We start from the raw sequence: 25,439 nt of genomic DNA, 5'->3' as shown, positions 1-25,439 counted from the left end.
TGAGGGGGTTCTTTAAATCTGGACTTCTTTTTTTTATTAAATTCAAAATAATAAAATTATGCTGCAATTAAGAACCGAAGTGCTATCTCAATTAATTAGCCCTGTGATGGGCCCTATGTGGCCAGCATAAACCTAAACCAGCCAGCGCAAATTGTGCAGTCTGGTCAAGAGCAACCCTGTGCACAATAATGTCATGCAATGTTTTGTGGTCTTGTAGGCAGACAAGGTACTTAGTTCCTGACCAGACTATCCAAATGGGAAGGATTATCTGGAGCTACGCTAGCCACATTTCGCATAAGACCCATTTTTGTGTGACGCTGCTCAAATATCTGAACAGTTTGATTACAATGTTCAGTATGTTATGTGGTATCAGAAGGGTCTCTTCCCCATTAGTGCCACATCCCTCTGCCACAAACCTCCAATTGACAAGCTGGCAGCATCATATGAGAGGCCTAATCTACAGAAAATATCACCATCCCTGTCAAACCTTAACACTTTTATTGCTGAACCAGGGGGGCTGAGGTGCAGGAATTCACCTGTCCTGCAGTTTTTTACAAATCTCACTTGTGAAATTAAGTGCCTATTATTTCAACAGAACTGAATTAATTCTGACAGTGAAATAATTTAATAAATGATAAAATAAGTTTGTATTACCAGGATATCATTGCACTTGTTTCCGATTTTGATTACAAAAAGTCCCAAAGATGCAATTAAACCATGTGTGATATCTTTAACTGTTCCTTCTAGTGCAATAATTCTTCATCATATTTTGTTCTTTTTGTTCTACATGGATGCTTAATCAATATGAGAAAGAAATTCCATTCAAGGAAGTTCCAAGAAGGAACTTGCATGCTGAGTACTTACGTATATTTAAGTGGATATTGCAAGGACAGGATGGCATGGCATGATTCTGTGAGGCGAGAGAAACTCTGTGAGAGGAAGAGGATTTTGTGGTCTGTGAGAGACAGCGCAAACACGTTGATGACATTCTGTATGCCTGTAATACATGGAACAATGTTAGAGACAGCGCTAACACATTGATGACATTCTGTATGCCTGTAATACATGGAACAATGTTAGAGACAGCGCAAACACATTGATGACATTCTGTATGCCTGTAATACATGGAACAATGTTAGAGACAGCGCAAACACATTGATGACATTCTGTATGACTGTAATACATGAAACAATGTTAGAGACAGCGCAAACACATTGATGACATTCTGTATGCCTGTAATACATGGAACAATGTTAGAGACAGTGCTAACACGATGATGACATTTTGTATGCCTGTAATACATGGAACAATGTTAGAGACTGCGCAAACACGTTGATGACATTATGCCTGCAAACATGTTGATAGCATTATGTTTGCAAACTGAACTTACCGTAGGTTTCCACGTATAGCGCGCAGTGTTTTACCTCCAAAATTCAAATTAAAAGCTGGTGCGTGCTATACATTGATACAACGCTATCCTGGCTGCTAAATTGGTAAAAAATATGTTGTGTAATCGTAAATAATCAAAATGGCCGCCATTTTTTTTCCAGAAAACTACCACCCTATAATCGTACAGACTGAGGGGCCATTGTCCAAACAACACGAAGTCGCTATGGGTAGATATGAAAGCGGTAGAAGAAGTCTTGGTCAAAAATAAATTTGTTTGAATAAACTTGCGGACATTTCTTTGTTTGTGTTTTTACACTTCTTTATTGATGAATTCCGATGGGGATTGTTGTCGACATTACGGAGAGCAGGCAAGGGTAGGTGCGAACCAGGTCTTTTTTGCGGGTAACGGTAGGTGTGAAAGGGGGTCATTTTGCACTTCGTAATTGGCAGATGTTATTGAGTAATATGTGCCATGACTTGTTAAGATGCTAATTTACATTTGAGACACTTATTGACACTTGAGAACGTGAAGATATGCAATTGCATTTTGTGTGTATAAATTTTGAATGTTCAACAGTGGTGTACCTCAACAACTGTATCTCTGTCTCCCATGCGACATTCAAATTTACCGGTAATGCCCATGCTTTCCCCCCGAGGAAAAATCACACGATGTTCACTAATTCTTATTTTCTCATGTCGTTCACGAAATGCACGTGGACTGTTAATCTTTTGCTAGAAAATTACAAAATTGTCAGAAAAGTATAGTGCTATGCTACCCATGCTCCTAATCATAATGACGCTTCCTATTTTGAATGCTTAATTAAGCTTTCCAATGCCCCAGATTATTGGATTGTGCAATAGTAAAATGGCAGCCATTTTCGGTCCGATTTGATGGTTTTATTGTCTTTAAATATTTTTGTCTCCATTTTTGCATTTAAAAAACAGCCTGCGCGCTATACGTGGAAACCTACGGTAAATACCCTGGTGCACTGTTTGAAATGATGATATAAATAGTAATGTAACATTGTACTGGCAAATGACTGAAATTTGTATTAAGAATTTAATTGCAATCTGGCTACACACTCAATTGTTTTATTGAAAAGAAATCTCATAACACACTTATATTGTAATAAATATATTTTACTAAAATCTGGCTACCCACCTAGTTGTTGGAATAGCAGGGCCACAACATGCCTGGTGATGGGTAAAGTTGAGCAGAGTGCGGGCTGTAGGGCCTGCCGGTCCCCGGCACCTATGGAGAACCGGACCTGGGGCCCGCCTAGGGGGGGAGCTTGAACACAACCTATCATGTTGCCTACCAGTGTCTCGATCTCTACCTGGGGAAGCTTGTCTACATAGGCTGTGTAGATGATGCCTAGGCAGTTCTGGGAAACACAGAGAATTGGAGTCTTGGATAATTAGACATGTCATATCATTATAATAATTTGTTATCAAATGTTTTAATGTTGTATCAAAGTAATGTTGATAAAACAAAATATTTAATGATCAATAACTTTAAAGCCCTACAGTTCAAATGCATTTTAAAATTAGACCTACACAAAATCTCAAAAATTAATTGCATTAATGTTAAACATTTTGACTTATTCAGTGCTACAAATATTTGCTAAAAACAAAACCTGTTATAAATATACCTGGTTTACAATATGACATATGTCATAAACATAACTTGCATTAAATAAGCATTTAATACAAGACAGTAGCAAAATCTTTTCAATAAGGAACTCAACTCACTCGAAATGTTTCAAAATAGTCGTGGCGTGTGATTAAAATGAGACTCTTGGGCGCAAACATCTGTGAGTGGTGGGGTATGATGACATCAGGGTCTTCGAGATCCTCGTCGTCGGGCTTGGTTGTCATGGCCACGGGCTCGTTGAACGTGAGACAAGCACAGTAGTGCCGGTCTGCATCGATGTCTGTGAGAACGGAGATGAAGAACGTTGGCTGCTGGCGTTGGCTGGACAGCACCCATCCTGTAGGCTGGCAGAACTGGAAGTACAGAGAAAGTAAGGTCAACAATTATGTTGTCTAGAAATAGGTGGATAAAAAGGAGTGTCAATCTAGACATAGGGAGATGAAAAATTATGTCAATCTTGGAATAGGGAGATGAAGAAAAGGGTAAAACTAGGACAAAGAAGATGACAAATTTTAAAAGTTAATAAATAACGAGATAAAGATTTGCCTAATTACAAATTGGTAGATGAGGATTAGTGTGAATTACTGGTATTTGGTAAGAAAAAACACCTACAATTGTTTGGTGTTTTTGTTGTTGTTGGATTGTACTGTTTTCAAATTTATTTCAATCTTATCACATGCAGCAATCAAGTAACATGAGAAAGCTGGATAGTTTACAATTAGTAAGTTAACAAATAGTATGCCACTAACTGACAACTAATTTATTTCAATCAGAAGAAGGGGGGGGGATTGGTTATAGAAACAAATGTCATTATCAATATTAATATTAATGACAATATGAAATACTCTAACATGACCTTTCATCAAATGTATGTCATTCAAATTGACAGGAACTGGCAAAATGCCTATTACCATTGAGATAGATCTGTATCTGTGTCAAGTAATCACATAACCAGAAAATATTGCATCTCACAAAAAATTGCAGTTCATTCAACTTTGTAAGAAGGAAGGAAGAATATTGGATGCTTTGCCAAAATCTCACAGCTGCCAAAACGTTAGGGCAGGGACAGAAATAAGCTGTTGCCCTTGAGCTTTAGAGTTGGCAATTTTTTGTGTGTGGCTGTTTTACCCAACATTTCATCTTTGCTGACCTTGTAAGCATCCAATTAAATTTTAACAAGAGCTTGTCACAGTAGTGCCAAATCCCCAGCGAAATGTGTTTGCTTGTATGAGAACATTTGTTTTAGAGAGTAGAATAATATTTGTAAAACATGTCACCTGTGTCATCTATTTATATTTCAAGGATCAATTAGTTATAAAGTGTTGGAGTTATGCTGTAGAGTATAAAATATATGGAAATGAAAAAAGGGAGGAAATTAAAAAATAACGGCCGATAGAGTTATGGTTCATGTTCACTGCACTTCTCCTAGTTGCCATCTGTTTAGTCAGTAACAGCAGATATGAACGGGGCAGCAACAGTTTTTAACAACAAGAGCACCGCATAACGGGTGCCAATGCTCTGCTGCGGGTGCAGTTTTGAATAAATGAAAGCTTGTCAGAATTTTTTTATATTTTTTTTTCAGAGGTCACATTGACCTTGACCTTTGACCTAGTGACCCAAAAATGGGTACAGCGTGTAGAACTCATCAAGGTGCATCTACAAATGAAGTTTCAAAGTTGTAGGTGGAGGCACTTTGATTTTAGAGCAAAATGTCAAGGTTTTAGCATCATGCGGACGTCGGACGTCAGAAGGCGAACGACACAACGAGCTGGCTATGACAATACCTCTGGTTTTCTCCGAAAACAGCCTAGCTAAAAATTAAAATGTCTGAATAAAATATGCAAACATTTCTTTGTCTTTGTTTGTGCACTTCTACATTGGCAGCTTATGCTGGGCTGGTAAAGGTAAGTGTCAACAAGAAAATTAGTGCTACGCAACCCATGCTCCTTATCATAATGAGTCGCTACCTCTTTTAAATGCTTTATAATAAGCTTTCCTATGACCCGGATTATTAGATTGCATAATAGTCAAATGGCAGATATTTTCGGTTCCATTTGGTAGTTTTATAGGCTTGAAATATTTTACACCTTTTTGCATTAAAAAAACAGCCTGCGTGTTACACATAGGGGTGCGCTATACATTGGAAAATTCTGTATGTTTTATCAAAAACTCCATGATAAATACTATTGATTCCAATTAATTCCACCATATTTACCAATTTATTACCGGTAAGCATGACAATGATGATTCCTGATACTACTAATAATCAAATCTGATAACAATGTCTAACAAACCTGCCTAAAACAGGTCTGTTAGAAGAACGCGTGTATAAATATTTCAAATATGTACAGATAATTCGCTTATGCGTGGTTGACTTAGATGTTTTTATTTAATTTCTATCTTCTTTTGTATTTCTGTTCTGTATCTAAACACATTTGATATTTTGTATATATAATAATGCGAAATAAGCCATGAAATCTGGCATAACACATTTACCGTAATCGATTTGCGTGTGATGCAGCTAAGAACAGCGCAGAAAAAGACGTTCAGTAACTTTGATCTCATTGATATATAACTCTTTATCTTTCAAGAACACTAACCACAATCAACACCATATATCTTTTAAAAGATACTTCTAATGTCACTAATATTTTGACAACTACATGTACTTCGAATTGAATCCACATTTTAAGGTACTTTTTGTGCAGTTGATTTAAAAAGAATGTTCAATACAAACAAAATTGTACACCATTGGCCAATAACCAGGACATCAAAATACACATAAACACTATGAAACAAATATTATACCATTCCTCTAAATTTAAAGGTTGAACCTTGTCTGATGTTGTATACAATATCCTTTGGGCATTCCAACCTCATTTTAATGTATTTTCTAAATGAAAATCCAATTATACGCCTCATTAGGAATAACAAGTTGTCAATAATGACTCCAAGATACTTGCAGTCAGACAGATTTGTTCCACCTTTTTGCACTTCCCAGAATATAATTTCTTCTCAGATGCTTATACATTTTCGTCTAATTTAGTTCATTAAACAAGAGTTCCGCGGTCGGAGATGACCGCATTGAAGCCGGATTTTTGATTTAAATGACAGGAAAGTACCTTTCGTGTTTTTGTCAATGCAATACTTAAATTACTGAAATATTGTTCAAAGGTCAAAATGAAATGTAAGTACTTTTCAAGGCATGAGCAAACCTTGTGTTATGTTTTGAATGCATATAACAATTTTAACATTTTAACATTGAAGGTCACAGTGACCTTGACCTTCAAATGAATGACATTGAAATGAGCACTGGTGATCTTCTAGTACTGGCCAACCTTTATGTCAAGTTTGAAGACTCTAGGTACAAGCATACCAAAGTTATAACATGGAATAAGAACTTTAACATTTTTACCTACCAAAGTTATAAGAACTTTAACATTTTTACATTCAAGGTCACAGTGACCTTGACCTTAGAATGAATGACCTTGAAATGACCAGTGGTCATCTAAGTGTGCTTGCAAACCTTCATGTCAAGTTTGAAGACTCTATGTCCAAGCATACCAAAGTTATAACAATTTTAACATTTTAACATTTAAGGTCACAGTGACCTTGACCTTCAAATGAATGACATTGAAATGACCAGTGGTCATCTTCTAGTACTGGCCAATCTTTATTTCAAGTTTGAAGACTCTACGTACAAGCATACCAAAGTTATAACATGAAATAAGAACTTTAACATTTTTACATTCAAGGTCACAGTGACCTTGACCTTCAAATGAATGACCTTGAAATGTCCAGTGGTTACTTACTAGTTCTGGCCAACCTTCATGTCAAGTTTCAAGACTCTAACTCTAGGTCCAAGCATACCAAAGTTATAACAACTTTAACATTTTTACATTCAAGGTCACAGTGACCTTGACCTTCAAATGAATGACCTTGAAATGTCCAGTGGTTACTTACTAGTTCTGGCCAACCTTCATGTCAAGTTTCAAGACTCTAGGTCCAAGCATACCAAAGTTATAACAACTTTAACATTTTTATATTGAAGGTCACAGTGACCTTCACCTTCAAATGAATGACCTTGAAATGACCAGTGGTCATCTGTTAATCCTGGCCAACCTTCATGTCAAGTTTGAAGACTCTAGGTCCAAGCATACCAAAGTTATACCATGAAATAAGAACTTTAACATTTTTACATTCAAGGTCACAGTGACCTTGACCTTCAAATGAATGACCTTGAAATGACCAGTGGTTACTAACTAGTTATGGCCAACCTTCATGTCAAGTTTCAAGACTCTAGGTCCAAGCATACCAAAGTTATAACAACTTTAACATTTTTTATATTGAAGGTCACAGTGACCTTGACCTTCAAATGAATGACCTTGAAATGACCAGTGGTCATCTGTTAATCCTGGCCAACCTTCATGTCAAGTTTGAAGACTCTAGGTCCAAGCATACCAAAGTTATACCATGAAATAAGAACTTTAACATTTTCGAGCACGCCGCCCGCCCCCCCCGCCCGCCCCCCCCGCCCCCCCGCCCGCCCGACAACATCAATCTATAAGCCGAGATTTTTTCGAAAAAAATCCGGCTAAAAAGTGAGTTCAAACAATTAAAGAATGTTTTGTAAGATATTAAACAAAGTTTATTTATAGGGAATATTATTTCAATGTTACCAACTTCTAAAACTGCATAAAAATAGCCTCTTCCAAACTATACATGTTACATGACTATTGTAGAGCATTGAAGTCATCACACTACCTAAATGCAATCAAGCCCAGAGGCATTGTTTGCTATCAGATAATTAATGATCCACTTGTTACAGACAAAAATGCACTGTTGTAAAAGATTATCTCTGACATCACAGCATTTGTTTGCGCTTGGTTAGGCAAAAACACATTTAAGGTAAGGCACAAACACATTCAAACGAAATTTAAATAGCACTATTGATTGTTTTACTAATAATTATTTGGCAATGCTTTTGTTTGCAATGTATTTAGTTTAAATACCAATGCCGACAGCAAGAAGAGCTTTGTGTTTGATGCTGTTATGTAGTTTCCTTTAATTCCAAAATGAGTCTGATTTGATATCTGTACTCAAGCACACTGTCTGCCATAAATCATGATGAAGTTAAACATAAGAGACAGACAATTGTTATTTCAACAAATACATATCTCGGTTTGAAGGATGATTGAGCAATCTGCCAGTAAAGTAATAGTTTGATATTGTTATATATTTTTTACTAACCCTACAAAACTTGTTGACAATTTTGACAACATAAATAAATCTGAATTTAATAGCTTCTAAAATTTAACAATTAGAATGTTAACTTCTATTAAATGAAAGGGAATCAGTTAAATTGTTACTTCATGGGGACAATGCCATGTAAGGTCTTGAAATGTGTCATATAACTTATTTTTATTAATGTTATCATTATCAGGGGTGTGATTTTTCCGCGGATCCGCGGATTTCCGCGGATCGGGTTGTCCCGGATGTCACTTCTGAGATTTGCGTAATTTCGTTTTAAAAAATGTGGGGGAGAGGGGCAACCACCGATTCCGCGGACATATTTCATAAGCGGCCCGAAATATCCGCGGCCCGCGAAATCTCTCCGCATTTTACACTGGTAGATTATGCCTAAGCATTTTTAAAACGAGCCATATAATTGGCTGTCGTTTCCCAATCTTCCAATTAAAATCGTGTTCTTAAAATGCGCTCTGTGATTTGTTTGCAAATGGCGCCGTTGTGAAGAGAAAATTAAGATTATTGAAATAACAAATAGCAATCGAATAAACGACTGACATCACCTAGTCTGATAGGAATAATGAAATGTGTTTGTCAAAAAAAAAGACTACGTTTTAGATACAAGCAACACATATTTTGTTAAGAAATGTGCCCACTGAATTTGTGTCACGGAAACCAGTGTTTGCAAATTGGAGTTTAGTCTACTCGCGAAGTAAAACAATTTAGAAGAGTATCGTTCGAACATGGAAATAGACAAACATGATTTGATTTTTATATGTCTGTGGGTCTGTGTATAATCAGATTCATATGCATATTCTGCTTTATTATGTTTGTCACGCTGTTCAGTTAACTGAAATAGCTTTGAACTGAGTGAAGATGTGAAATACAAGATATTGAAAGGTAAACAAATTAAATATATTAATTTAACTCAGTTAATACATCATTAACACCTGAAGAACACTCAAGTGTGTTTGTTTATATTTAGTCTATTAACTGTAATTCAATACATTGAAAAACTGCTGCTATTGATCACAATAAATACTTAACTGTTTACTTTGCATCCTCAGTATGTTAAATGTGAAGTTTAACAGGTTTTTATAAAGAAATGTTGTTATGAAGTTCAAAAAGTTGTTTATTTTAATGTCTGTTTTTATGTTTGTCATTGCGTTATGCGCGCCATTCGCGTAGTCAAAATCAGTCAACAGAATTTTCCTCCCCTCTGACTTTGCCTCAATCACACCCCTGATTATGGACGAAAAATGGCTCTGCCTGTGAAACCCATGCAAACCTTAAAATACATTTTCATCTTGCACACAAACCTTATCCTGACTTTTACAAGAATATGTACATGTACATATTGATCAGTGAATGGTCATAAAAACCCTGAAAACATAAATATACAAAGTGTTAATTCAATATCTGTAGTATAGACATTGAGATTTGGAGTAATAGCATGCCAGGGCTTTTTTTGCCTGTCATCTAAAGCCATTATAGGGCCATACTCGTAATGGTAAAATCAAGTAACACAACTTTTTCCTAATTCAAATGTAATTAATGGACAAAATTCCAATTCACATGTGTAAGTTATTTTCCCCATGTGGAGCAAAAAGACCTGCATGCAAATGTTAAGCAGAATTTTAAGTACGGTACAGCCAACGCGGAACAAACATAATCCTCGGTCACACCACAGCCAGAATGTTAGTACTCAGCGGCCGCATTGTGTGTTCATGTGGCATATCACCGAGGCACGGGGCATGGTTCCGCACAACGACACTGAGTCTGTATTAACCTCGCGTACTTTCGCGGCATAAATCCGCTGCATACGTACGCAGCTGATCGAGTGCAAAGATATACACCTACATGTACAATTGTGTAGCGTCGAAACCTAGATTTACGCTACTATCATAGTTATTATTTTCACATTTTACTAAGCGGATATGTTTTTATATGATGCTTTATAAACTATTTATATAATATGACGTCCTCAAATATATTCGACTCGTAATGCGCCTTAACAAATTATCGTTAAATTAATTACGCACATCTGTAAATGTTTCGTTCGATTCTCAAATGAGCATTATTTAATTTGTAATCCGAAACACACTTCCGAATTTTAATGATAACGCGACATGAACATTTAAATTCTAGCGTCAAATTAATAGTGCTTTATCCTTTGTCTCAATAAAAAGTGTGTGAAAATTATGCAGACATGTAGAATGTCGCATGGAAAGTGTGGGTGTGTTTTGTGTTGTATAAAATCATGAACATCACGTCACGCGGTTTATGCCTATTCAGTGGGGAAAAAAACTGCCCCGATTGGACGTTATTTCATCACATCTTTAAATAGAAACAAATGCCAAAATTATTTGACACTTAAGTAAAATGGCGTATGTTTGTATTTCTTGAAATTCTTAAGAACTTTTATCGTACATATTTACCAGAATTTGCTTTAAAACTGGAATATTCGGGATTATTGGGTAATGATTAGCGACAGGAAAAATAGTAATTATGCAGTAAAAGATACATTATATTAATTATGATTTTAAATATAATTATAATTATTCTTTTAAAATTTATTGACTAACTAATCAGTTTAAAAATATTTTTATTTCACGATGCGAATCGACTCGGCGTCATATTGCGGATCGCTGCTTGCGTCGGCAGACAGATGCCAAGCATCGCGGTGAAATGCGACAAGCTGCCGCATACTGATACGGCTTCAACGGCCCACTCGGCATCAACTCGTTGCGCCTTGACTCCGTGGATCGCGAAATATGTTTGTTCCGCATTGGCTGTACTGTACAATAAGTGGCATAATTCTGCTAAGTTGCAAAACTTTCAGAGTTAGGGAACTTGGTCAGTGACCTCTCACAATGACCCCCAAACACATGTGCCATCTTTCATATGCATGAATACCTGAAGTAGAATCAGTATGGAATCGTTGCAAGTTTACCTTAACCAATATTTTAGGTACAAAAAAGACGCATTAATATGCTCAATTGCAGGTAAGAGTGATGGAACTTTGTCAAAGAGCTCACATGATGACCTCGATCAATTGAATGAAGTTTCAAGTGTACATTTTACCTTAACCAGAGCATTAGGTAATGGAGCCATTCAGGTGAGTAGAAAAGCTCAGACCATTCAGTGATAGAAAAGCTAAAAATTGTACTAGAAATAGGTACATGCAATTTTGATGAGGAATGACAGGATTGAGGAACAAATAGGCATATACACATCCACCTTTGACTAAGATGGGCGAGGGCTATTGGGGGGAGAACCAAGTATTGTCTAGGGTGCTGATTGAAGTTTGGTTTAAGGAGGCAGTTTTAAGGCAAGTTTTATAGTCCCAATGTGGAAACTGAATGCCCTTGACCTACCAGTTCTATGCCTGGAGTGAAATGACAGTCTGGCCAGTCTGACTTAGGGAACCTCTGCAGGATCTTGCCACAGCTGCTACCACTTCCTGTAAAAATTGAAAACAAAAGGAAAATATTAAAATAACAGAAAAGATATATTACATGTGTTAATTTGGTTACAAAGTTATCTGTTTTATTTGTGATCAGAGAAATTAAATTGTTCATGAGTGGCACAGTCTTCTATTGTTTACAATTGGTTTTCATGAAAATAACATTAACATTCAATTACCCGTAAATCCACGAATATAATACGCCCTTGTTTATAATACACACCCCCGAGTTTGGTCAAAATTTATTGGTAAAAAATGAAAATCAGAGTAAAATACACACTAAAAAATCAGTGTCCGAAATCGGCCATTTCCAAAAAAATTTGTCAATATATTTTTGTGTTGTGAAAATAGCAAATCAATTTGGTGTTTTCAACTTTCTGTTTCACAGTAATACCCCCAGTATATTGATCGGGATGTGTTAAAGTGCTGTTGTCATGACAGTTGCATAATAAATATCTCTGTCAATTGTTTATATTACCATTGATTTTTACTGATAACATACGGGCCGCTTGCTGACATCCGGGTCAAGCAGTCATAATTGCAAAAGAAAGAAGCAGAGACGCTGTCTTTTGTTTTTACATTTAATTCAATTTGACAATATTCAGGACGATAATAATTATAAAAATAATAAAGTAATAAGACGACAAAATGGTTACTTCCGTTTTTATAGTACGGTTAGTTGTCTAGATGAATTACTTTTCCAAAGTGTTACAAACTCGATACTTTAATTAAACTTAAAATACAATTAAACCGCTCGTGTTTTTCATGATCTCTTTAATTAAAATACGCTGCTGTCATTAAGGCTAGTTTGGGAGTAAAAAACAAATTAATTATCACCTTTCAATTAAATCGGCAATCTGCAGAAAGGTGTAATAGACTCTATTAGCATCATAAAACTAATTATTTAATTACCACTCTTTACTTCAGATATGGTAAATATGCGGTAGAAAGATAAATAGTGTTCAGGTATTAAATATTTATTTACGGGTATTGTCAGGTTTTTTTTCATTTGCTTATCTCTATATACGACTTAGCGTCCAGTCGCTATTTTGAAGGCAGACGACGATATAAACTGTGTATTCAAAGTATACAGTGTCTGGGCATGAATGACCCAATATTATACGATAGCTCCTCCCGTTCCCATGTTTCATTCGACAACGTCATTTCATGTGTAAGCGAGCTCAATGTTGATTGGCCAGCTACCATGCACACTTCAATAACAATAAGGTCAAGCGATGTTTCATAATCGGGTACAGACCGGGTTTCGTTTACTGTTCCAATTGGGAAAACTTTCATTAAAACAAAGAGACAACTATAGAAAACCAGTCCGATATAAATGGCGGACGTTTTCAATGAAATTTTATTAGTTTTCGCATTTTCGCAAATAAGATTTTTATTGAGCCAAATTCTCGATATTTTCGCAAATGGCTCAAATGGCGAACGACAGTGTGAGCCCTTTGATTTAATGGTGTAGTTCAAAATAGCTGCCGCGAAGCAAATAACAATGATTAAGTTGAAAATTTGCACAGGAAAATTTTTGTTCTGCTCTAAATTCGTATATTATACGCACCCCCTACTTGAAGAAAAAATCGGCAGGTAAAAAAATGCGCATTATATTCGTGGATTTACGGTTAGATGCTGTACATAATAAATGCCTTATTGTTTTTGTCAAGTAGCTCGCATTTTATTTCTTAGTGAGCTACAATGTATATAAAAACATAATTATTTCAAATTTAGACTTGACAATCTGGAATATCTGACTATTGACAAAAATGCATTTATTTAATTGAACAGTTCAAGAAAACTTTGATTTAATTAAATAATTATATTTTTGTGAGATAATAATGTACCAGTAAAACAACTTCTTGATTTTCTTTCACTAATATAATCATTTTTAAACATGAATTAACCTTTCAATAAGAACTAGAGCTTTGTCACATACATGACGTATACCCCCACATGCCGCATTGACACAGACTATTTTGCATGCTGTCTTAACAAAACAAGAGAATCAAATTTATGGGGATTTTTAAGAATTATAATGCCATTATCAATTATGGCCATTTCGACCTTTGAACTCTTTGAATTCTTATGCATGACATGCCCTCCAAATTTATGGCCATTTTTTAACTTTTGAACTCCAAGTGTGACCTAGACCTTGGAGTTATCGACATAATTCTTTTGCATAACACATCGTCCAATGATTGTGAACAAATGTACCAGGTATTTTTAAAATCTCACAATAAATGACATAGTTATGGCCCGGACAAGATCATTTATGGCCATTTTTGACCTTTGAACTCACTGTGTGACCTTGAAGTTGCAGATATTGACGTAATTCTTTCGCGCGACACACCGTCCAATGAAGGTGAACAAATATGCCAAATGATTTTAAAATCTTTCAATGAACAACATAGTTATGGCCCGGACAAGCTCATTTATGGCCATTTTTGACATTTGAACTCTAAGTGTGACCTTTACCTTGGAGATATTTCGACGTAATTCTTATTTACGACATACCGTCCAATGATGGTGAACAAATGTGCCAAATGATTTTAAAATCTCAGAATGAACGACACAGTTATTGCCCTGACAAGCTCATTTATGGCCATTTTTAATCTTTAAACTCAAAGTGTGACCTTGACCTTCGAGATATTCACGTAATTCTTTCGCGACACACCGTCCCATGATGGTGACCAAATTTGCCAAATGATTTTAAAATCTCACAATAATTGATAAAGTTATGGCCCGGACAAGCATTTGACACTTGAACTCCAAGTGTGGCCTTGACCTTGGAGATATCAACGTCCTTTTTTCACGCAACACACCGTCCCATGATGTTGAACAAATGTACCAAGTTTTTTTGAAATCTAACGATAAATGACAAAGTTATGGTCCGGACAAACTTTCGGTTTAAAACACACTAAGTCACCCCGTGACCTAGTTTTTGACCCGGAATGACCCATATTCAAACTTGACCTATACATCATCAAGATACAACTTGTGACCAAGTTTGGTGAAAATCGGATGAAATTTCAGGACAGACCGACAGACTGACCGACCGACAAAGTGACTCTTATATAGCCCCCATTACCAATGGTAATGGGGGTATAAAAAGGCGGCAATCCAGATTATTATGGCACTAATAAAAGCCGCTATGGTTGCAAGATCTTAGGCTTGATCCTAAGTCAAGAAGAGTTCTCAAGAGCTTTTCAGAGACATCAAGGAAACGAGGAAACAGGTCTAAGAGAGCGGCTTTATAAGCCCAAGGCTTTCAGTCACATCAAGCTAAAATAACTAGGTTTAAACCAAATATATAAGCAGGAGCACACAAGCCTTTTAGCCCATAACATTTTCTCTTTGTGAATAAAATCACACTCAATGCAATATAGATAGCACATTGATACATATTAAAAGAAATTGATTCCCTGATTCTGTGTTTGAAATGTGACAACATATGTCTCCATATTTGTAAGATTAGCATTACACAGGTTAGTGACAAAAAGCGGTCGAAATACAAATCTGTCAAGTATCTGGACTCCCATAAATTCCTCCACATTAATTTTGCTATCTATATAACCACATATCAGTTCAAACCTCACTAATGACTCTATTATTGTTCAGTACCTTTTGTTACCATAATCAGCTATTAATAAATATTTCTCAGATTCTTTAAAAAAATCTTCTATAATAAAGGTAAATTAATTTTGTTGTTTCAATAAATTTTCTTGCAATATTTTCAAACAGATTTCACACAAATTCAACAAAGTCACAATTGAAATAGCCCACTCCAAGGTTATGTAGCAATGCTAATCAGGCCATAGTGAAAGATCAATGAATTCCCCCAATTACAGTGCAACTATTTATTGATAGCCCCACACTGCATGAGTCAACCCTGGGAACATTCTGGGCTCATTGAAATGTGGTGACAGCCTGTAATCAACTGGTCTGAGTCTTATTTCACAAGAGGGTGAGAAACTGTAATCAACTGGTCAATGTATTGGTCTATTCTCTGGACACTGCTTTTAATCAACTGTCAATTGATTGTTTTAATTTTAGACTCTACATGTATACTGATTACCAATTGATTATTCTGTCATTTTCAGCCTCTATTTCTGTTCAGCAAAAATACGATTTTTGACACATTGGAATTAAATATCATTAACAGTCATGTTTAAGTTGTTTTCTTTGGCTTTTTTTTACAGGGCAATAAATTTGGATTTAAATTTTAAAATTAATAGCCTTCATGTTTTGTATTCCCACAATTTTGTTTAGCATTAACCCTTTTCAATTTTATTTTTGTTGTTCAAACATGACAATTTCAAGGCATCTTAATTGGTATATATTTTTTTATATATTAAAAAGGATATCAGTAAAACTGATGGATGCTCCCCATTGATGCTTTGTCCATATAAGGTTTAATTGTGTGGAAAAAAAGTGTGACCTTGAGAAAATCTATTATTAACCTCAGTGACTGTGGCCCCAGTGACCTCAAACCTCATCAAAAAGGTAAAGGTCCATGCAAGGTACCTTAGTAACATCCCAAATATATAAGAGATTGATCCAATATTGAATGCGCTATTAGTAACTGTAACCAAAGTGTGACCTTGAGAAAATCTATTATCAGCCTTGGTGACCTTGTCCCCAGTGACCTCAAACCTCATCAAAAGGAAGAGGTCAATGCAAGGTACCTACATGCCAAATATGTAAGAGTTCAGTAAAATATTGAAGGAGCTATGAGAAACTGTAACAAAATTGTGATGGAAAAATCTATTTTTAGCCTTGGTGACCTTGACCTTGACCCCAGTGACCTCAAACTTCATCAAAAGGTAGAGGTCTATGCAAGGTACCTACATGCCAAATATGTAAGAGAACGGTAAAATATGGAAGGCTCTATGAGAAACTGTATCAAAATTGTGACAGAGAAATCTATTATTAGCCTCAGTGACCTTGTCCTTGACCCCAGTGACCTCAAACCTCATCAAAAGGTAGAGATCCATGAAAGGTACCTACTTGCAAAATATGTAAGATATTGGAAAAATATTGAAGGTGCTATGAGAAACTGTAACAAAATTGTGATGGAAAAATCTATTATTAGCCTCAGTGACCTTGACCCCAGTGACCTCAAACATCATCAAAAGGTAGAGGTCCATGCAAGGTACCTAAATGCCAAATATGTAAGAGATCGGTAAAATGTTGAAGGCGCTATGAGAACAGTAACAAAAGTGTGACGGAAGTAAGGACCCCATGACGGGGAGCATACAAATGTATTGCATGTTTGAATAATCTGTTCCTACCACAATATGGCCCAAGTGTTTGTTGTATTAGGAGAAAGGTATCCCATATTTTCCAATCAATTAAGACATTCACCTTACCCTTAAGATTGGGTTTGACTATAACAAAAGTTGCCTGCACTAACTTGTGAATTGAATGCACAACATATTAGTGCAACACTGTGATTAGTGAACCTCAATATTGTTCTATAATATATCAGCACTCAGATTGTGTTTATCAACCAATATGGAGAACCTTAAAAATGCCTCTTGCTGAGTGACTCTAAAAACTAGCACAATGTTATGGTCTAATACTTCCACTTGCTATAAACTCTGGCAATTGCAAATTTGCAAACAAAAAATATCTTTTAAAAAGATAAACATGTTTATGGCGTTGATTGTGGTCCGTGTTTATTAACGATCAAAAGTTATTTCTATGACATCAAAAATAGCGAATGCCTTTTTCTGCGCAGTTCTTTGGGGCATCACACGCAAATCAATTACTAAGTGTTGAGCCAGATTTCTTGGCTTATTTCCCTTTATTAGATATTATTACATGTACTCAGATCATCTATATTGACAGAATAGAAAAACACAAGAAGCATGAAAATAAATGAAAGCATATAGGTCAGCTGGCAACACTCAAATCTTATTTGATTCGATTATAAATAGTATTGTGTATCATCATGCTCATTCTTAATAAATTGGTCTAAATGGATAAATATTTCTAATTAAATTTATCAAAATTGGGCCTTATCATGAATTAGTTGAAAGCACATTAAAATCTATGATTGACATACCATAATAATATCGTCGTATATCTTTATATATTATACCTCACAATTATTCGTTTCTTCTTTGCGTATATAAACTTCACAGGTCCGTTATTTTGAATACCCCCCGGTAAAGATGCGCGTGCATCTAGTCAGCGGGCGCTATTCAGAATAGCGCCCGCTGACTACATGCGCGCGCATGTAATAGTGCCCGCTAGAATGGTTATTTGTAACATTTGTGCCAGTTTTACCACACAGAGATTTTTGCTTTATATACAGTACAGTCCACGCGTTTTCCCCAAAAAGCGCGCTCCCTCCGCGGGGCATTTGTCTGCTAGAGAGTGATTCTGCGGCGGGGAAGGCGAGGTGTACTCACTAAAACGCTCGGCTTTCCGCCAGGTTAGCTAATACCCGGGGCGTTTATTACTTAAGCCTAGTCGGTAAATGCAGACAATTTCCGTTCTTATCAGGACACCGCTGCGGGACACCACGGTAGCAGTGTGCTACTGTGCATGGCAAAAATAAAAACATTGTAATTAAAAATTGTTTAAATACTGTGGCTTATAAAAATAAAGATAATTGTATAAAAAATTAATATATGTTTTCATTAACAGGTAAGTCTACTATATGAATGAATATACGACACGTAAAGCGTTTTGACAAATTAATATTTAATTCATAATACATATAACACAAGAATAAATGTTCCGTTAAATTTTCAAATGAGAATAATAGTTTGTAATCCGAAACACGCCTCCAATTTTTAATGTTAACACGACGTTTACAAATGCTTCCAATATACAATCATTATGTGTATTTCCCTACAAAAGCGCGCGAAAATTATGCTGCAATGTACAAGTTCAAGGTTTATGCGTGGAAAGCGTGCATGTATTGCTTTTTTATACAAACTTTGTAGCGCAGAGAACAATGAATTCTGTTGATTTCAGTTAAAAGTTTCTTTGGTATTTTTTAACACAATTATATTGCAAATAATTTTATATTTCCTCCAAATTAATTTCAATTCAAACACACCTTATCTTTATTGTTACGGTATTCTAGTAGAGTAATTATTGAAACAGTTAATGTACTGTATACTGATTACAGAGAACATCTGAACATAACTGGATTAAGTGTTTGGCGCTATGAAAACACGCAAAGTTTGTCTACTGACCCATTGTGTAGACTGCTGTCTGTGGTGTTTTGACAAAAGGGATTAACATGTGTGAATGTCACTCTGCCGATTTGACCACTCGCCAGCTTTCAATCAAACTCACCAAATAATCAATAAGATTTCGTTTATTGCGGCCACATGGTTCGACAAACAAAGACTGTCAGAGTAATGGATACAGTTTTTATGAAAACACAACTAAGGGGGCGGAGCGATCTTGTATTTTGCGACTTTTTATTTCTTTTTACATTAATCTGCACAACAAGAGCTTTCACCATAGGATGACTTATGCCCCCTATAAACGCTTGGTAGAAGTTATCAGCTTTTTTCGAAACCTAAACGCAGTTTTCAAAACCTGAACGTGGACCCTAAGTTCAAGGTCAAGGTCACAGGGGTCAAAATTTGTGTGCGTATAGAAAGGCCTTGTCCATATACACATGCATGTCAAATATAAAATTGCTTTATGAAGCGACATAGAAGTTATGAGCATTTTTCAAAATCTAAACGCAAAGTGTGATGGACAGACGGACAGACAGTCCGATCACTATATGCCCTCCTTCGGGGGCATACAAATGTCTTAGAATATCAAAATAAATCAGAAAGCCACATAAACTAGAAAGCGGACACCATGCTAAATCCTTATAAAGTGACCCCGTGACCTAGTTTTGGACCCGGCATGACCCATATTCGAACTTGACCTAGATATTGTCTTGATACAACTTCTGACCAAGTTTGGCAAAGATCAGATGAAAACCACTTCAATTAGAGAGCGGACACCATATTAAATCCTTGAAATGCACTAAGTGACCTAGTGACCAAGTTTTTGACCCGGCATGACCCATATTTGAACTTGACCTAGATATTGTCTATATACAACTTCTGACCAAGTTTGGTAAAGATCGGATATGAAAACTATTTGAGTTAGAGGGCAGACACGAAAAGTGTGACAGACTGACAGACAGACTGACAGACGGACAGTGCGAAAACTATATACCCCCTTTTCTTCAAAAGGGGGCATAAAAATGTTCTGTATAATATAAGAAATAGAAAACCTCACTTCAGGCCCAATGGCAGAATCATGAGTGACCAGCCAGGCAGCTCCAAATAGTATATGGACCTCAGCCTTCGGTCCATATATTATTTTGGGCTGCCTGGCTGGTCACTATTCTGCCTCACTGAGGTGTCTATTTCTTAATAAGTATCTTTCTGGTCAAAATAAACTTCAAGTGCACATAATTTACGCGATAGCGTTTCTATAACGACTTCCATAACTGACCGCAAACTGACCTTGATACCTTGCGGGTTAGAATGCAATGCATCAAAGTGAGGTAACAATCCACTGCTGGAACGCCAGCTTGTTTTAAGCTTTAAACATTTACGTGTTTAAAGATCAATTTCTAGAAACATTTTAAATATTTTTTTCAAAGCGTACATGTATATCAGGTTACTGAACAACAATACTTATATGATCTAAAATTTATGAGTGCACAGAATGCAATATCGTAGTATTACAAAATATGAGAACACAGCCTTTAATTACAAACACTCTGGCACTGACATTCTTCTAAATATAAAAGGGGCACAAACTACAATGTATGTATTAATGTTGAGACTTGATTGTGCAACTGCTCTTTCTCTCAAACCTTATCATTAGAGATAAAATTGTTTCATGCTAAATACGCAGTTAATAACGTTGCGAAACGAACTATAGTATCCCTTTTCATACCCTATACTTCCCAAAAAAGTCCATGGAATAACATATTAACGTTAATGTGAAATCTGTTTGTGGATTGCACTTTTTTTACTGCGAAAAGTTTAAGGCCTTTCGGTGGGAAATTTTATATTCAAATTGATTGGTCGCTTACAAAGGTCAGGCTAAGGTGAAAAGCTGGGGCAGACAGCTACACCGAAAAAAAGTTGAACTCTGGGGCAACATTACGAACACAAGATTGTCTTTACCTTATCAAGTTCCTGCAGCATTGCTAAAGCTCTGCATGATGAGAAATGTTATCGTTCAATCAAGTCAATCATACTGTACTACAGGACATAAGAGTGCATAATATCTACAGTCGAAACTGACCTAACGGCCACCTGAATTTACCGGTCACCTGCAGACAACGGTCAGTCTGGAATCCCCTGACGAAAAACACTCTAAATTACACTTAAATTTAACGGCCACCTGTCCATAACGGCCAACGGCCACTACATTCCACTCCGAAATTCATGTTTGAACTGAAATCAACGGTCATGCGTCAGTTGTTAAAAACACAGCACATCATTTGTCCATCTTTTTTGCGGTTAAAGCGTTTGATAGAGGTAATTGCCTTTCGTGGGATCTGTTTGATGAAGACATTGGGGATCTGACGACCATTGACCTGGACATTTGTGAGACCAACATCACGAACAGGGAGAGGCCGGCGTCAGAACTTATGGACGAACTGAAACCCACACAGCCGGAAGCGGAAACCGATGAGGAGGAAGAAAACTCTGCACATCCACCATCCAGCACGGTCTGCTGTCAGCGAAACGTGCCAGTACATTGATAACCTAAAGAACTTTGCTTTGTCAAAGAACAACCAGGTGATGCTTGACTTCATCATGAAATTTCAGGACGAATTCTTTGCACACCGGGTCAAATGTGCAAGTGTTCAAAAGAAGATAAGCGAGTTTTTAAGCGTGGAGTGAATCGTTATGATTGTTGCGAGTTATAATGGTTGTGTATGTTTTTAAGTTTTTTGCGTGATAAGTTATCTTGGTTTTTGTGCATGATGTGCTATGGGTTTTTTTAAATAAAAAATGAATTAATGTTTGTATTTTGTATGAGGTTGTTGAAATAAATTGCTTTTGTGTGATGTTTGCGTACGAATAAATTTTAACAAATTTTTTGCGTCTTTTTCTTTGAATTAGAACGGTACAATTACACCGTACTATCGGTTTATGACAGCCAATCCGCTTTTTAGACTTGTACGGATGTGACGTCAACGGCACGTGACAAGTTTATTTACTGAATGAACGAGATGCATGAGTAAACAATTATACTAGCGTTGATAAAGTCATTGCTTTAGTTTAATTACAATATGAAATTAAATCAATCTTTAAGATATTATTCTGTATTATTCAATGTAAGTTAATTCTGTTATTATGCTTAGTTAACGGCAATGAGCATTTGTTTTACACTGTATGCAAAAGACTGGATGGGGTAACGACGTAGCAATACTACCAACTGACAAACCATCTTAAAATTGTGATCCGAATTCAACGGTCACCTGTGGATAACGGTCACTTTGGTCATTTCCCTTGACTGACCACTGAATTCAGGTTTGACTGTATTCAGTATTTTGGCCAATTGATATTAGAGCTGATCAGAAAAACCACGCATACAGCAACACATGTAGTTTTACACCTGTCAAATTTCAGCTGTGAATTAGTATACTAGTTAACTGGCTTGTTTTTCAACAAAAGCACTAGCAATTGTTTTCATAAAATCTCCCCTATTCGGTAAACAAGGGAAGAAAAATAATAACCTGTAATTGATCATAAACCTTTCAAGACATTCAAAAACATCTGAATTGGAAATTGCCCAGCTTTTCACATGGTGGAACTCTTTCAAACACAGGTGAGGGGATTTATAGGTTAAGCTAAAGGTATTTTTTCCTGAATGCACATCCTTCCTAGAAAATGCATATATACATGTATATTCTCATTATCATGGAACCCTGAACTATTGCTTAAGCATTTCTCTTGCAAACATGTTGGAGATAAAAAAAGGATGTTGTGCACCATGCAATTATGTGGTCTTTCATTACATTATACATGGCATGGTATTCATTGAAATGCCAAGGCAAAATAAAACTTTTAACTGCAGTTTTTTATTATTAGATGCAAACATGACATGAGAAACAATCAACCAACAATAATCAAAAACATATTTTTATTATTGTGCACCTAGCTTTGATTCATGGATGCATTATATGAAAACAAGTTTAATTTCAGATATCAAATTCATCCACTTTACATGTAACTGGAATATTCCCCTACAACAATGCAGGCAAGCAGACAAAACAAGTGGAATTGGAAGCATTCCATTGAACAAAATAATTGTTTACAGACCAGTTCAATTCCTACAGACCCCAGATAAATGGAATTACCTTTCTGTCTCGATGGTGTACCTTTTAACTTCTCAACTTATCTTTATTCTGGGGCAATGGGATAATCCTGATTACATGTAACTGATGCTTTCTGGTAGTCATTAAATACAGTAAATTGACATATCTTGAACTGTTATCCCTAATAGTGCATGTTTCTCTGATGGATATAACATTTTGTGAGGATCTGGGATGTCTCAACACTCAACTTCATTCTGTGAGGACCTGGTATGTGTCTCACCACTCTATCTCATACTTTAAGAACCTGTAATGTGTCTCAGCACTCCACCTCATACTTTGAGAACCTGTAATATGTCTCAGCAATCTACCTCATTCTGTGAGGACCTGGGATGTGTTTCAGCACTCTACCTCATTATGTGAGGACCTGGTCAGCTCTCTACCCTATTCTGTGAGGACCTGGGATGTGTCTCAGCTCTCTACCTCATTATGTTAGGACCTGGTCAGCTCTCTACCTCATTATGTGAGGACCTGGTCAGCTCTCTACCTCATTATGTGAGGACCTGGGATGTGTCTCAGCACTCTACCTCATTCTATGAGGACCTGGAATGTGTCTCAGCATTCTACCTCATTCTGTGAGGATCTGGGATGTGTCTCAGCATTCTTCCTCATTCTGTGAGGTCCTGGGATGTGTCTCAGCACTTTACCTCATTCTTTGAGGACCTGGGATGTGTCTCAGCACTCTACCTCATTCTGTGAGGACCTGGGGTGTGTCTCAGCACTCTTTCTCATACTTTTAGAACCTGGGTAGTGTCTCAGCTCTCTACCTCATTCTATGAGGACCTGGGATGTGTCTCAGCACTCTACCTCATTCTGTGCGAACCTGGGATGTGTCTCAGCACTCTACCTCATTCTGTGAGGACTTGGGATGTGTCTCAGTACTCTTCCTCATTATGTGAGGACCTGGGATGTGTCTCAGCCCTCTACCTCATTCTGTGAGGACCTGTGGTGTGTCTCAGCACTCTACCTCATTCTGTGAGGACCTGGGATGTGTCACAGCTCTCTACCTCATTCTGTGAGGACCTGGGGTGTGTCTCAGCACTCTACCTCATTCTGTGAGGACCTGTTATGTGTCTCAGCACTCTACCACATTATGTGAGGACCTGGGATGTGTCTCAGCACTCAACCTCATTCTGTGAGGACCTGTGGTGTGTCTCAGCACTCTATCTCATACTTTTAGAACCTGGGATAAGTCTAAGCTCTCTACCTCATTCTATTAGGACCTGGGATGTGTCTCAGCACTCTACCTCATTCTGTGAGGACCTGGGATGTGTCACAGCTCTCTACCTCGTTATGTGAGGACCTGGGATGTGTCTCAGCAATCTACCTCATTCTGTGAGGACCTGGGATGTGTCTCAGCACTCTACCTCATTCTTTGAGGACCTGGGATGTGTCTCAGCACTCAAACTCATTCTTTGAGGACCTGGGATGTGTCTCAGCACTCTACCTCATTCTTTGAGGACCTGGGATGTGTCTCAGCACTCTACCTCATTCTGTGAGGACCTGGGATGTGTCTCAGCACTCAACCTCATTCTTTGAGGACCTGGGATGTGTCTCAGCAATCTACCTCATTCTGTGAGGACCTGTTATGTGTCTCAGCACTCTACCTCATTATGTGAGGACATTAGATGTGTCTCAGCACTCTACCTCATTCTTTGAGGACCTGTTATGTGTCTCAGCACTCTACCTCATTCTGTGAGGACCTGGGATGTATCTCAGCACTCTACCTCATTCTGTGAGGACCTGTTATGTGTCTCAGCACTCTACCTCATTATGTGAGGACCTTAGATGTGTCTCAGCACTCAAACTCATTCTTTGAGGACCTGGGATGTGTCTCAGCACTCTACCTCATTCTTTGAGGACCTGTTATGTGTCTCAGCACTCTACCTCATTATGTGAGGACCTTAGATGTGTCTCAGCACTCTACCTCATTCTTTGAGGACCTGTTATGTATCTCAGCACTCTACCTCATTCTGTGAGGACCTGGGATGTGTCTCAGCACTCTACCTCATTCTGTGAGGACCTGTTATGTGTCTCAGCACTCTACCTCATTCTGTGAGGACCTGGGATGTGTCTCAGCACTCTACCTCATTCTGTGAGGACATGGGATGCTTCTCAGCACTATTTAGTAATCCTAAATTATTTGTAGGAGCGTTTGATTCAAAATCAAATACTTTGTCTATAAGTTTTTTTCAGTAATAAACCCATAAACATTTAATTTGTGTCAGTAAAGGCAGTGGAAAATTGGTGTAAAGTACATTATACCCAATTTGCCCCATATTGATTTACAGCTCTTTGTATACAAT

General features: G+C 37.0%; 2 protein-coding genes across 5 annotated transcripts in view; one reads left to right on the top strand and one right to left on the bottom strand.

Annotated features, from left to right (window-relative positions):
• Nucleotides 1-25,439, top strand: part of LOC127841010 (DNA-directed RNA polymerase II subunit RPB11-a-like) — a 492,318-nt gene that overhangs the window by 148,757 nt on the left and 318,122 nt on the right. The gene's annotated exons all lie outside the window — the stretch shown is intronic.
• Nucleotides 1-25,439, bottom strand: part of LOC127840819 (myotubularin-related protein 13-like) — a 156,374-nt gene that overhangs the window by 99,416 nt on the left and 31,519 nt on the right. For all 4 annotated transcript variants that reach the window (XM_052369244.1, XM_052369239.1, XM_052369253.1 and 1 more), the window contains exons 2-5: nt 11,668-11,753; nt 3,142-3,396; nt 2,552-2,774; nt 865-997 (exon numbers count right to left, since the gene is read on the bottom strand). In XM_052369244.1, the coding sequence (XP_052225204.1) occupies nt 865-997; nt 2,552-2,774; nt 3,142-3,396; nt 11,668-11,753 (697 nt within the window). The remainder of the gene's footprint in view (nt 1-864; nt 998-2,551; nt 2,775-3,141; nt 3,397-11,667; nt 11,754-25,439) is intronic.

Source organism: Dreissena polymorpha, chromosome 1 (genome assembly GCF_020536995.1).
Source record: "Dreissena polymorpha isolate Duluth1 chromosome 1, UMN_Dpol_1.0, whole genome shotgun sequence".
In the NCBI taxonomy this organism is placed as follows: domain Eukaryota; kingdom Metazoa; phylum Mollusca; class Bivalvia; order Myida; family Dreissenidae; genus Dreissena; species Dreissena polymorpha.
The sequence above is the reverse complement of the archived record's forward strand: the minus strand, read 5'-3'. Positions and strand labels throughout refer to the sequence as shown.